At 33.0% G+C, this 15,483-nt stretch overlaps 1 protein-coding gene across 1 annotated transcript; it reads right to left on the bottom strand.

The window, feature by feature from the left end:
- Positions 1–6,546: 6,546 nt before the first annotated feature.
- LOC133782732 (nuclear pore complex protein NUP1) lies at positions 6,547–13,667 on the bottom strand. The gene is made up of 8 exons (XM_062222102.1): positions 13,299–13,667; positions 11,888–11,955; positions 10,070–10,236; positions 9,543–9,744; positions 8,685–8,996; positions 8,514–8,597; positions 7,230–7,961; positions 6,547–7,133 (listed from the first exon to the last, which is right to left on the bottom strand). The coding sequence occupies exons 1-8, from the start codon at positions 13,555–13,557 to the stop codon at positions 6,705–6,707; spliced, it is 2,253 nt and encodes a 750-aa protein (XP_062078086.1). The 5' UTR covers positions 13,558–13,667; the 3' UTR covers positions 6,547–6,704.
- Positions 13,668–15,483: the final 1,816 nt, after the last annotated feature.

The raw sequence follows: 15,483 nt of genomic DNA, 5'->3' as shown, positions 1-15,483 counted from the left end.
TCGTGTCTATCGACGTCATATATATATATATATATATATTGATTGATAAATTTAGCTAGTACGTAAGCTCATTAATAAAATCAACCAAATTTGATGGTACTTTAATATTGCAGTGTCATGCGTACAACGTTCTTTCACGAAAATGATCAATGTATATTCAATGCTAAATCTAAACAGTATAATTAAATAAATATTATATATATACATATGTATATAAGCGGCTTGGCAAGATTTTCCTGCTGTAAATGCTGAAGAGCTCAAATCTACGTACATAATTTAGTTTAGGATAAATATATGTATATATACATATTCTTGTATATAGGATTTATAAAAATCTATATTTTCTGGTAAGCAATTTCTATAAAAAAAATTACAAGTGTACTGCAGTCATCATCAAATTAGATATACATGCAATTATTCATATATTTATATATAAACATATATGTTTTGTGTACATATATACATGTACGCTTATATATTATAAGTTACATGCATGCGATAGATGTTGCTTATCGAGAAAAAGAAGAAAAAAATATAATGAATGAATGAGATTTTATTAGTATATATATATATATATAACTTTCATAAATTGATGATATATAAGTGTGTTGAACCAGAAAACTATTCATCACCCTTTAAGAATTAAAAAAACAGCGTTCAATCGTTAGATACGTATTTTGTATTTTTTTTTCTTTTTAAAGAACTGAATAAACTTTTTGTATAATTTACTGGTGTACATCTTTGAACCAGCATATTTCATGGAGAATATATTATCTCAATATATATAATTTTTTTTAAGAATTTCTTTATTCTTCCCAGAAGAAACAAATTTCAAACTATTTACATAATGTGAGTATAAAAAAGTTGACGAATAATTAATAAGTAATGTTAGGCTTTCTTCAATTGTCTCAATTTTTTTCTTTCAATAATAATAATATACCAATTGATGTGATATCATAACAAAATGAATTTTTATTCTCCTTAATTTGTGTGTGTTATTGAATCTGATTATTTATAATTAAACTAAAAAAGAGACCGACAACTTATTATTGTCACATTATTTATTCCATATTAAAATGCAGAGTAAAAATTGGTATAAATTTAAATAATGAACTTTTCAAAAGATTAAAATGTAAAAATATATAAAAATATCCTACTCGACGACACTATCAATACACTAATTAGCAAAGCATATCTGAGCTGCTTCATTAGCTAAAGATTTGAAAATCTAGTGCAAATTTTGAATATTAATACAAAATAATAATTAAGTAGAAATACCATGGTAGAGAATCTTTCATTTTCTGTTTGACTTGTTTTGAATTATTTGAGATCAGTTGCTGAATGTTGAGTAAGTGTCTTGTTCCTTTCAGCTCACTGATCCCAAGCAGTTTTGGCAGTGATTGTTGGAACATTGTGGAGTGGTGTATTAAATGGTGGAAACCAAAAATAAAAAGAAGTTATAATCCAAAGATATCCTCTATTACCCTTCAACAAACCATTGTCAAAATCCTTAATGCTCCCTTACATTTTTCCTTAAAAAAAAAAACAGTAAAATTGAAGTATAATAATGAATTTGTTTACCTTTATATCATTGTTTTTAAAAGAAATTCCATTTGTGCCCATTGAATACCCACGAGGTATAGTAAAATAGTTTTTGTAGTATTACACATACCCCAACATTTTGCAGATAATAGCACTTTTTAAGAACTATATACACATACACACTTTATCTGAAACAAAAATCCACTTGTCATAGTAGTGCTGTATTAAATGAAAGCATGCATATATATCTCTCTCTCTCCATGCACCCTAACTTTGAAACAGAAAGGAGGAAAATGGTAAGTTTCATAATTAGTTTTGTTTCTTGAAATTTTCGACAAACAAAGGGGCTACCGTATATGACTTTATACGAGAAAAAAAAATGTGAAATAATGGATTTCGAGAGAAAAGAAAAGAAAAGGTAAGTCTTTGTTATTTTCTTTTTATATGTATTTATACATACATACATATATATTCTTTGACAGAGAAATGAGAAAAAGAAAGTTATAAAAATATTGTATCTCTAAAGAAAGAAAAGCTAAGCTCTGTCCAAGCAGCTCTATCTAGCTAGCTAGATAGCATATAGCTAGAGAAAGAGAGAGACTAGCTATATATACTGAAAATCTAGCACATAATTTAATAAACACATGACCATGCTAGGCTAGCCCAATTGGAAAAAGGGAATTTCATGGACCACCATTTTGGCTCTCTGTGACATCCAATTTTTTTCAACATTTCACAGAATTCCTTATTCATTAAAGCACTAAAGATAGACCTAACAGTACTTTTCAATTTACTATTATATTTCTTTTTCATGTTACATGAATTTGATTTGATTAATACCAATTACATTCTACGTGCTCACAAGCATGTTACGTACGTAAAATAGACAGAAGAAGAATGAGAATGACATAAAATATGTCACAAAAAATATTTAAATGACTTGTGTAATGAAAAACAAAAGGCATAAATCATTATCATGTATAGTAATGGTGACTGTAGATGTAGCTGGAAAATGTTTTTTTTTAAATTTTAGAAAGAAAAGTGGAGATAGGAAAGAAAACAAAATAGGTGGGGAAAGTAAATAGTAATAGGGCTAAGGTTGGAGAAAGGTGTATATGGTAGCTGCTGCTACTACTGCAAACCATTCTGACAATTAGAATCTGAAACGTCAAATTCATGTCTGTTAAGCATTCATTTCATTTCAATGTCATTTCATCTCTGACTTTATGCACTGCTTACTTACTCACTCACTCACCCCCCTTCCCTTCCGCACTCTCTCTCTCTCTTTTACTCTCTTCTTTGGAGTTTGGATGTTTTTGGCCTCTCTCTCTCTCTCTCTTCCCATGCCATTTTCAGTGGGGCCCAAATGCCCATAATTTGTGTGTATTTTTACTATTTGTGGGACCATGTTGTGCAATTTGAACTTGGATGATCCTCTAGAGAGGGACCCCACATAGTACTAGGGGGTGGGAAGTGAGGGAGTGAGTGAGTGACTGGCTCAGCTGAAAGGGATAAGTTCCTTGTTTTATGAAAAACAGCACAGCAACATGTGATTCCTTCCCCAATGGCATCATGTTCTTTATTCATGTAAAATTTATATAAAAAAAAATATTAATTAATTTAACATTGAAAGAAAAGGAAAGAAAAAAAAAAACCCATCTCATGTACCTAAGATCAATGTAAAATCATGGTTAAAAAAGGTTGGTAGTTTTTAAAGAGGTGTGTAAATACTCTCTAGAGACAAACAGAGATATTTAAAGTACTTTCTTATAAGGGTTTTTTTCAGCAAGGTACAGCCCCGTTATTAACACTTTGTAATGTTTAGGTCTCAAAAATTAATTTTGTATCACTTAAATCTCTAATATTTTTAAATTGTATTATTTAAGTCACTAAATATTTTTTTTTAAATATATAAAAAAATACAAAATAAATGGTGACTCATTCTAAAAATATTTGGACATTTAATTTATCATAATAACAAATATTACATGAGAAAAAAATATTTTCATGACATTTTTTAAAATATTTAATATTTTTATAAAATACATTAATTTTCATTAAAAAAAATATTCTTACCTATATTGTTGTTTTATAATTAATATTAATAACTATATTATCTCAATTATCTTGATATTATCAATTTTTATTATGTTTATGCTTGTTTATTTAATACATTTTTTAAAAAACTTAATAGTGTATATAAAGTTATTTATGTGCATATATATATATGATTTGTTATAAGTTGCATTATAAAAGAAATACAAACTAAAAATAAATATGTACATGATAAATATTGATAATCTCGTGATAGTTCAGTTATTAATATTAAAACAAATATAGATGTTCTAGAACTTTTTCGGCCTACCATCCGCGTCAATGCCGAGTGACATGTTGCAGTGCGCAAGACTACTTGGCGACATGTGAACGACATATTATTCCGTGAGTTCCTAACGCATGACTCCTCGGGGGGGTGTCGAGGTCAGACCCCTCTTTGACAACTCCTCAGAGGGCCGAGAAGTTTCTATAACAGCCTCGCGAGATTCTCGGAGATTCATGGGACCACTTTTCCAGATAGAGGTCTCAAGCGCCCTTTCCGTTAGGATTTCGGGACCACTTACTTTTTTATGCTAGGAAACCGCCTGTTATGGGCAGGCGACACGTGTAATTTACCTATTGTATAATGAATATTCCCCAAAGAATGTGGGAATAAAATGTAATGTAATAAAGGCTAAGAGCCCCTCTAGCTCTCCTCACACCACCTATAAATAGGCCATGAGGGGTCAATTGTAAGGATCGGAAACCCTAGTTTTTGGACTTATAATTACCTTGGAGCAAGAAAATCTTCTGGCCAAGCTGTAAATCCTAAAAAAAATTTGATTCCAGCAAGCTTTCTACAATACAAGTGACTCGTGGACTATGCCTCATTAACGGCCGAACCACGTAAAAATCAACTGCGTCAATTATTCATTTCTATCAACTTTTCATCTCATTTTTTTGAGTTGACATAATTTTGGGTCAACAATAAGTAAGAATTTTTTTTTAATGAAAAATTAATTTAATTTGTAAAGCTATTAAATATATTTTAAAATGTCATGAAAATATATACACTTTTTTCAATGTCATGTTTGGTATTATCATAAATTAAGTGGTTTAATTTTTTTTAAGATTGATTCACCATTTTTTTTATAGAATAAATATCATTTTTGCCCCCCGGACTATGATCACGATCGTGCCCCCCGAATGATTCACGATGTTAAAAATTCCCCCCGAGCTATGCACGTTACTGAAATATGATAATTCTGTTAGATTTCGTCCTAGGTGGCTAACAGATTGATGATGTGACATTTTGTCAGTTGATGTGGCACTGCCATGTGTAGAATAATTAGCAATTTTGCCCCCTGAACTTTGACCGCTACCAAATAATACCCATTTTATTAAAAAATATATAATTTTTTTAAAATAATAATTAAATCCTTAAAAAATTAAAATTTTAATTGATAACAAATAACTCTTTTTTAATTTACTTTTTCTTTTCTTTTACAATATAAAATAAATCTATTTTTTAATGAAAATTTAAAATAAATACTAAAACAAAGAAAAAACATTTAATTAAAGAGGAAGATGAAGGACGAAAGGCTTAAATAAAATAATAATAATTTAAGAGGAGGAGGACGAAGGGGTACTTTGTTTTATGATTTATTTTTAATTTTTATTTTAATATATATTTATTTTATATTGTAAAAGAAAATAAAAAGAAAAAGAAAAAGATATTTGTTATTAATTAGATTTTTTAATTTTTGAGTATTTGAATCTTTTAGTATTCTTTATTTTCTTAAGATTAAATTTTTTAAGGATATAATTATTATTTTTAAGGAAAAAGATTAGGTTTTCTTAATGAAAAATAAGTTTTAATAGAAAAGACACAATTTGGTAGTGATCAAAGTTTGTGAGGCAAAATTGTTAATTATTCTACACATGGTAGTGCGACATCAACAAACAAAATGTCACATCATCAATCTATTAGCCACCTAGGACAAAATCTAACAGAAGTTGCATATTTCAGTAACATGCATAGTTCGGATGGAATTTTTAACATCATGAATCATTCAGGTGGCACAATCATACAATGATCATAGTTCAGGGGGCAAAATGCTATTTATTCTTTTTTTTTTACATTTTATCTATGCATTTTGAAAGAAAAAATAAAACAAAATAACATTTAGGGACTTAAATGACATGATTTGAAAATGATGGGACCTAACTGATGCAAAATTAATTTTCGGGGCCTAAGTGTTACAAAGTATAAAGAATGGAGACTGCAGCTAAAAAAAAACTTTCTTTAAATAACTTATATGAATTTCCATCCTTAGAAACTGTAGATACACAGATGTTTACAGTGTTTTGAATTCAATTATGATGGTTTTATAGTTTGTAATTTAGTTGCGAAACCTCGTCCAATACATCATGAGCAATGAGTGTGGTACTAATGGGAATGACTACACTTGTTGAATTAGATATGGAGTAAAGAGGGGACCCCTAAACCCCCCCTAAAAAAGCTACTTCAGAAAAGACCAGATTGATATTTAATGTGGAGGGGTCAGAACCACATTGCAGCGTCAAAAGAAGAAAAACAAGTTGTTGAGAGGTATGAATTATTGGACCACAAATATGAGCTGGTATACTCCTCAAGTTAGGAGCATTGAGCACGCGCTTCAGTTCAAACGGACCCATTATTATTTCAAAACTCAATAATTAAAAGAAAACATAGAGAAAGAGACGGAGGACCCATATAGTTATTCAAAATAATTAAGGAAGAATTATGATGTCTAAGCATGTTTGAGCCTAATGTTTCACCTTCAAGTTTGACCCACAAGCAATTACATCAATGGCAATGAAGGCTTCTTTGTAATGGTAATGCTTTGCGAAAGAAAAAAAAGAAAAAATCCTTCATATGGGTCATTTTGATGGATTCCAGCTAGTTATTCTATCTACAATGATTGAATATAACTGCAAAACTCTCCAATATTTAATTATTCAATATTTTCAACGAAAAACAAAAAGAGCTTACTAGTTTGGTTAACCAGAGGGTTCCAATTGAAACTTTCTATGGATTCTAAAAGAAAATATTCACCTTAAAAATGAAGAAAAAAAAGGTGTATTAATTAATAGCAGATGGCATCTTTCTTCATTGAACCGAAAGATAACCTGGGCTTATCCGAGCCAAAGCTGAACTTAATGTCTGAAGTGTCATTTTGGATTGCAGAACTGCTTGTGGAAGGGAAAGAAAATACAAGGGATGGCATCGTGGTTGTTGATGAGCCAAAGGTGTATGAAGGAACGACAGGTTCATGTTTGGGCTGATGCTGACTATTTGCTGAGAACGATGGCATGATTGATGGCGTTGGTGGCTCGGAGCTCACTCCAGAGACTGTAGAAACAGGAAAAGTAAACCCAGAGCTTTGATTGGATGAAAATTTCCAGTTCGAGTTAGGCTTGTCAATGGAGATATTAGCCAAAAGAGGCTTAGTCCCTGAAGCTGCAGGCTTCTTTTGTAAGTTTACCACCTGAGAGGGGGTAATCTTGGTGACCTCCTGTCAATTTATTGTGTTAGCAACATATTTAACTTTTGTACATGCGACCTTATACTCAATGCACTGAACTTATCACAATTCAAACACTATACATACCTCGTGTGAATTTTTTATTTGAGACACTCCATCAACCCCATGGCTAAGGAAAACATTTGACCGAGGATTGGATATAGTATCAACCAATGTTACAGTACTTTCCTGACGCGGAAACATAAAAAGTGAATTGCTCTTATCAGAAGTATCTTGAGCAGGTTTATTCTGGTCATTCAGTATCTTATGAGATTCCAACCCTGTTACATTCAGTAAGCTATTCTTGGACGTGTGTTCATTTGAATTAATTGAAGGGACACTGGAAGAAGCAGGTTTCTTCCATTCAAAAGCTAGCCTCAACTCTTGTGACTTGTCCTTGGGAGTGGGCGGGTTTCTGTCTATATGATCCAAGATTGTCCTAGCGATCTGACTAGAATGTGGATGAACAGTTGGGACACCTACATCAGAACTGTGATTCTTCCTGTCAGCTGAACGAAATTGGGAGCCGCTAATTGTTTCTCTTGGTTCAACACTTCTTTTAAAAGCTGGCAAGAACCCTTGAGAAGTACTGGAATTTTCAACCCTTGATGGCCCAATCAAAGATGGTTCAAAACCAGATCCTCTGAGAGGTGTTTGAGTACCAGGACTTTGTGTAGAAAGTCTGTGTTGAGTACCAGGAGTTTGTGTAGCAAGTCTATGCTGTGTACCGGGAGTTTGTGGACTAAATCTATTTCTTGACCTACGAACTGGTCCTATTGATCCATGGTTATCCTCCAATGCATTACTCCTTGAGTTCACCTACACATTAACCGAAGGAAACATACAAATTAAGGTCAAAATATAAACAAAACAATAGAAACATTCTAAGAATTATTTTATTTAGGGAGTAATAATATATGGTGCTTTACATTTTAGGCTTTTACATTGTGTTAGAGATGGCACACAAAGAGACTGAAAACTTAGCAACAAATGTATATTCCTATGGCTTCATCATATAAAATATGTATATAAACACTACAAACCACGCATTGAACAAAAAAGAGGGAACATGGGAGAAAAATAAGGGAAAAGGAAATGAGATAATGAATTTCACCATTGCCAAAGAGCCTGGTACACCTATCAGTGCTATATGCACATCACTTGTTCCAACTAAACTTTAATCAAAAGCTTTTATCAATTTACAAAACTCATATTAACCCTGGCAGTAGTGAGCCAGTAATTATTACAGCATATAGTTGAAAGGGGAAGACTGACGAGTTCTTAACGAAAAGATTATATACCTAAAATAATAAAAACTTACTCAGTCACTGCATAAATCTCACTTAGAAGATGACTAACAAAAAATGTTACCTGCCCATATACAGGTGTTTGGGATGTTTGCAGAGAAGTAGATGGTCTCATCCATTTATCATTATCACCTTGTGAGTGCGTTAACTGACAGCACAGAAAAGAGGAACATTATCTCACAGAAAGCTTGCCAAAAAATATTAAAATTAAACTCAAAACGTTTGCTCTGCATACCTTAGACTTAGACTTTGAAAAGATTGTTCTCGAGTACGGGGTTCGTGGAAAATTGTGAAGCCCATATCTTCCACTTTGACTTTGGGGGGTTAGATGATCACGCTCATCCTGTAGCATGGCACCTGGCCAGCATGCAGATGGCTTAGGAGAAGGTGATGAAATAAATGGCTTTGACACAAAGTCAGCACCATATAATGAACTCCTTTCATCTTTTAAAATCATTCCCTTAGCAGAATTGCCTGTTTCTAATGTTCGGCTTCCCATGTATGCTTTCGCAATATCTATTGGTGAAGCACAAACATCATCTGGCATCTTCAGAACCCAGTACAAAAGCAAGATTATTATATTTATACAGAAGAAAATAAGGACAACATACTATAATACAAAATATTCAAAGATGCAATATTGCAATGTAAGTGGCACAAACACAATATTTTGCAGTTTAACAGAAATCATCAGGAACATCGACAAAAGTTATTAGTTTACAGACTGGCAATTCCCAATATTTTCTTTGCTATAAAATATATTTGCAGGGACGCGCCAACACACACATGCAAAGTGGTTGCATCTGCAAGTATATCCTCAAATATTAATTTGGTTGCCGCCAACAGATAAACTCAAAATTGCAATACAACATACTTGAAACAAATTTGCTTACCCTAGAAAAAGTAATAAATTGTAGGATGCACTATACTATCTTGAATAGAGTAAATGTTTATGTGAATTTCATAAAATGACACACGAACTCATGCTGACAAAGAAAAAAAAATGTGAACAAGTGACTTTGCAAAAGTTGACATAATTGAGGAAAGCATATTTAAGTATTTAAGAACTTAAAAGAAGCGAAGGGTTGCTCACCGCCGATTTGGGAAGGGGTGTTGAAGTTTTCCATAAAGAACCATGAAAATCTCTCTGATTTCTATCAGATGGTGTACTGACAATTTCATGAGATACTGCAGCCACCCCGGACGCAGTACTTTGGAACTCCTTTTCTTTATCCACATTTGGAACTTCAGCGGCCCTTGAATTTATTATTAGCATTAGATGATTTACTTCATCCCTGCAAAAAGATGGAGCAAGCGTAAAATAATTGCATATATAAATTGCAAAACTTGACAAATTGAAAGCACATGGGAAAGTGTTTGTATGTATCCACAAGTGAGATCTCACACAGCAGTTTGCTAAAGAAAAAAAAATCCCCTGATACAAAATGGACATCTCAAATGCTCCATACTATTTCAAAAGAACAAGTACAATAAACACAAACTTTATTGAATTGAGTTTCTATACAGATGATAGTAAAAACAGAATGAGATAATAATAAAATAAGCACTCAGTACCAACCTTAAAAAAAACATAAAATAAAATAAAAAATTGTAACTTGCCTTGAAAACTTTTTCCCCTTTAATAACTTTTCAATTTCAGAAAGCCCACTCTCATAGGGCAGGTCATCTCCTTTATCTTGGTTGTGTAGAACCAAATCAGAAATGTTCTCTGAAACATCTGCTGCTCTTTCAGGACCTACTACTCCAGTTGTTCTGGACAGCTCATGCTACAAAATATTATTACCAGAACTGGTAAGAGAGTTACTAGAATATTATCTTGGCTGAGAAAAGCTACAAGTAACAAAGATACATGGGATCTAAATTGTCATACATAACATCAAATAATTAGTCAAGTTAATATATATATATATACCTGTCAATCTAAAAGAAAGAAAACTAATGCCTGTGAAATTTAAATTCAATTTGATGATCTCATTGACGGAACGAGTCCATACTATATTAACACTAAAAAGAGCAATGCAAACAGATCAATGTTAACTTCACATCAATGAGAAAGAATAATTTTTCTATTAAAGCAAGTACTAAATTGATAACTATGGATGTCAAAATTCCACATCAAGTAAAGCACCCAAAAGGAGTCCCAAGAGATAGAAAAGCCTCGGGGATCAAACTTGCACCATCCTGGAGCTTGAGGGCAAGCACAAGCCTGCAAAGAGCTTGGAGGAGCCTCCCTTGGGCTTGGGGGGCGAGCTCAAGCCTCCCTAGAGCTTCGGGGCAAGCTCAAGCCTACCTAGGGCCTGGGGGGCGAGCTCAAGCCTCCCCAGACCATGAAACGTGTGTGATACTCCCTAAAAGCCAAGGAGATGAATTGGAGGGCCTCAACAAACATGGAATACCAACTTAAGGCCATCACTAAGCATGAAAGGAAATAAGCTCAAAGAGTCCCTAAAGCCTGGAGGCAAAGTACCTCCTCAACCTTGAGCTATAAACGTCTTGCACTCAAGCTCTCAAGAACTTATCAAGGCATGGGTAAGGAGGATATACGAAAAAGGCTCGAGTAGTACGGACTACGAACTAGACACGACCATCAGAAGAGTAGTGGTCATACATAAATCAGAAGAGTAGTGGTCGTACAAAGTACTACGAGGAGGCACACCTCCTCCCACACCTCCGAATGTCGGGCCTGGAGCCCGACACCATTAACGCACGCTCCATGAACCTCTGAGGTGCCCTGTCATACCACCACCTCTTTGTTCCCTTAGAACCATTTTTGTACTAAGAGTCATTAGAGCTCCCCTATAAATAGGACCTTCCTTCAACTAAGAAAGGGAGTCGAAAAATGAGACATTGTAACAAAAAATTCTTGAGTAATACGAATATTCTCTCCATTTTTACTCTGCAACTTGATTCTAAGTTCAGATAGCTATCATAAGTTCTTCTAAGTTTCTTCACAAGTCTTCATTTACTTTTAAGCTCAAAAGTTTTTCCAATCTGACTTGGTTGACGAGTTTATACCGTCAACAATAACAAAAGCACACATGAATACAAAAGAAAAATAAAATTACACAAAATGTCAAAAGAAATTGAAGCTCTGTGTTAACAACACAAACTCTACATGGTTCTAAATTAATTTTGTGTGTGCACTGATGTGTACATAATAACAACTCCATGAATTATTTTTGGTGCAGCAGACATACATACATACATATAAACCAAGTATTAAGAATACAGTGAAAATCATCTAAATTAACTCTATGTGATAACTGCTAAGTTATTAGTTCCATGCAACACCAATTTATTAAGGGGCATTCATAACTAGGCTCTCTCTTAATTTATTAAGGGGCATCTTCGTTTCCAAGCCCCATAAAAATAAACTTAAGAAAGGCTCAAACAGAAGAAAAATACATGAAGCCTCACATTTACGATGTCATTTTGATTGTCACCATTGGCCTCCTCTTGCACCACAATCTCAGCCTCCTGATTCTCTGTTCCAGAAAAGTCGTGTTAAATGGGGGAAAAGAACTTATCAAAGTTATCTCACTCATGAGAAAGCACATTTTGTACAAAATAAAAAAGGTAGAATAAGACTTGAGAGATGTTGTCACAATGCACATACCACAGCACACCAAAAAGCAGCAAGGTAGGAAACGGGAGAGTAGACACACAGCGAGAGATAGGTAAATAATACTTTACAATAGACTGAAAAGCAAGATATTTTATGTGTATTATGAACAGTGAAACCATAAAACACTATTCTGGAGACACAATACATAAGCAGTTACCACTCCACAGAAGAGAAACATCACAGTATACTCTCTAAGAAACAGTCCTTGAAAATATTGATTCTACATTTAATATTTTCCACAGTTCTATGATAATTTACACGAGCAATAACATGTGCACACAAAATATGCACAAAACAATTACACACAGTGACATGATTGGTTTTGTCAGCCAGGTAACATATTTTGTGTGTACATATCATAACTCAAATTTACACATAATCTACAAAATTAAATAAATAAGATTCCTCAATAAGGAGCCCACATTGTTATTTGCTTTTGCAAATATGCCAAAACTCAACCCTTAATCCATTGTGGATCTTACGTTGATACTAAAATGGCTTTCTACATTTGATACTCTCTACAGTTACCTGATCGTTTACTCTTCTCCATAGACAAAATAAGACTTCTTTCCTCGACAACATAAATTGTTTTTTCCAAACTAACTGATTATTATGTTGATACAAAAAATGCTTTCTAAATATAATAATTTCAACAGCTCCATTATCGTTTAATACTCTTCTACAATCGAAATAAGATTTCGTTCCTTGACAACCCAAATTATTATTTGTTTATGTAATAAACTATAAACCCTTTTCTCAAAATACTAACTCTTCTCTTGATTGTAAAAACACTTGAACACCCGTTTATGTACTCCAAATCATACTTGAAAACAATAAAGTAGTCAACCCCATTTATAGAAGAGTACCACGATCATCCAATCTTGAAAAATTGTAAAGACCAATTAAAAAGAAAGAAATTCCCCCAGTGGTATATTCCAAGTCCAAGACTTTCAAAATAATAAAATCCCATTTGAGCAGATAAACAATTAAACGGCATGCAATTAGATCCTATTTACAATTTTGTTTTTTAAAATTGATCCTGAAACAAAGTATTCTCCATATCGAGTAACCCTAAAAACATATCAGAATCGATTTTCTTCCTTACTTTTTCAGTTGTATCAGGAACAATATTCAACTCCAAAACCCTAATCAATCGAATTAAAGCTCGACTAAAACCATATAGAGATGAATCGTTAAACCCACCGTGATGTTCCGAAGTGGCAGGAATGGTGGGTGATTTTGAGAAAAAAGTCGGAAAGAAGAGGGAGGCGCCGCCAGTGATGAGGCGGCAAGCGGGATCAACAAGCTTGGACAACCATCGGCGCTGACCCCTATCGGCTTCGCTCGGCGGCGCCGGAGGACGGGAGTACGGAGTTGACGGTGGCTTGCGAGTCGGCCTCTTGAGCTTACCTCCGGCACCGCGTTGTTCTCCATACGACGTGGTTTCGGCACAAGTCTCCATCGGTAAAGTACACACCACAACACACTCTACAGCCTTGCCACTTCTCACTCACTCAGAAGCAAGCAAAGAACCAACTTTTTTGGCTTCCTTTTCTTTCTTTTTTTTTAAATAATAATAAATTAAATGGTCTTCAATGCGAAGGGGAAACTTGTATTTTTTTATTTTTAAAATTAAGAATTAGTCCTTCATTTTTTTAATCATAGAACTTAGTTCAAATTTTTTTTATAAAGTTACCGTTATGAGAAAGAAAAAGGAAAGAAGTACTATACATAGAATATTCTAAAATTCAGGTGAAATGCTCGATGAATTTATCTAATTTAAAATTGTATATAGTATTAACAAATAATATACAATTTTTTATATGTGGCACAACTTTTTTTTGTCTTTTTAAAGTTTAAAATCATCTTGAATCAAATTAATTATTAGTTATGATTTTACTTATACGTTTTTTGACACATGTATGATATATCTTTTACCAATTTTTCTTAAACATAATTGATAATTGTAATGATACACTTAATATTCTCTGTCAATAATGGTATTAAACACATTTAAAAATACAATAATTTAAAAATGCATAACATGACCATTTAAATCTTAAAATTGAGTAAATTATGAGCTTTAAGTCCTCTATTTTACCTTCTTACATATTTAAAAGAATTCCACATTAAATACCAAATACAAGTGAAAATAATAATATATATTTATAATATCACATATTATTTCATGTATTGTCAATTAATTTTGAGTTCAAACTATAAAACTCTCACATAGATTTTAAAACTTTTTACTCGTTACAAAAAAATGTAGACAAATACCTTGATTAGGTGTTTAAAATATTTGTGTGTCAAAATACTTATTAACATGAAGGTCAAAATTATCTCTTAATATCAATTTTAAATAAATTTTATTAACTAATGAATGATTTGAAATTTATAATAATGAAGAATTGTGTGATATTTAAAAATGGTAAGCTTCGTACAAGAAAAAGATTGTAGAAAATCTAAATAAAAACACTTGCAATAATAAATATTGAAAAACAACAATAGAATTCTGTTGACGCCGTTTTTCGTCAATAGTGAAAAAAGAGCACGTAAACAATAATTAGTAATGGCCAATAAAAATATGATAATACAAACACGATTTTTTACGTGGTTCAGCAGTTAAATCTGCCTAGTCCACGAGTCTTTCTTATTAAGACTTAAGAATATCTCTGAAAATCATTCAAGGATGAATTCTCCAAAGTTTTCCTTAAGCTCACAAAAGTTCGGTCATTTACAATGGTACATGACCTCTCTATTTATAGAGAAGACTGCAGAATACTATCCCACATATTTCGGGCAGTTACTCTATATTTGCAAATAGATTAAATGGCATTAAATGCCTGCAATCCGATGTAAAAGGGAACGTCCCCTGAAGACCAGGGGGCGTATAACTAATCAAATAATATCCCCTGATTGTAGGGGATTTTCAGTAATAAATGTAGACCGCGTCTTGTTCTTGATGACTCATTAGGATATTCAAAGTTATTATCTTATATCACCAAGGCCATATTCTCCCAGGTTCCTTTCTGACTTTCGAGTTATAACATATCCCGAGGCCACACGGCTTCGAGCTCGTACGCGCATCAGGCTCGAAGCCCTGATCCGAGGTCATCCCAGAGAACAGATGCACCTCGGGGCCTATCCTTCGAGCTCGTGAGGATTTCGAGGCTACCATCTTCGAAGTCGTCTCTGTTTCGTAGGCTCGTTGTTTAGATTTCGAACATATTCCAGACTTTACGAGTTCACTCATTATGAATCCAGCTTTCGAGGTCACAATCCTCATGGCTCGAAATCTGGGTATAACAAATTCATTTATATTACTTGGATAAATTTATATTTAGTAAATTAAATGAGCACAAATTTTACAATATTGAAAAACGTC

Source organism: Humulus lupulus, chromosome 6, assembly GCF_963169125.1.
Source record: "Humulus lupulus chromosome 6, drHumLupu1.1, whole genome shotgun sequence".
Classification (NCBI taxonomy): domain Eukaryota; kingdom Viridiplantae; phylum Streptophyta; class Magnoliopsida; order Rosales; family Cannabaceae; genus Humulus; species Humulus lupulus.
The sequence above is the reverse complement of the archived record's forward strand: the minus strand, read 5'-3'. Positions and strand labels throughout refer to the sequence as shown.

What these genes read in the sequence shown, in the direction of transcription:
- LOC133782732 (XM_062222102.1), bottom strand. Translation starts at nt 13,557, where the DNA reads ATGGAGACTTGTGCCGAAACCACGTCGTATGGAGAACAACGCGGTGCC. An exon ending in ATCAAAATGACATCGTAAAT is followed by an intron (nt 10,237 to 11,887) that starts GTGAGGCTTCAT and finishes AATATTTTGTAG; the next exon opens with CATGAGCTGTCCAGAACAAC. An exon ending in AAACACCTGTATATGGGCAG is followed by an intron (nt 7,962 to 8,513) that starts GTAACATTTTTT and finishes GTTAATGTGTAG; the next exon opens with GTGAACTCAAGGAGTAATGC.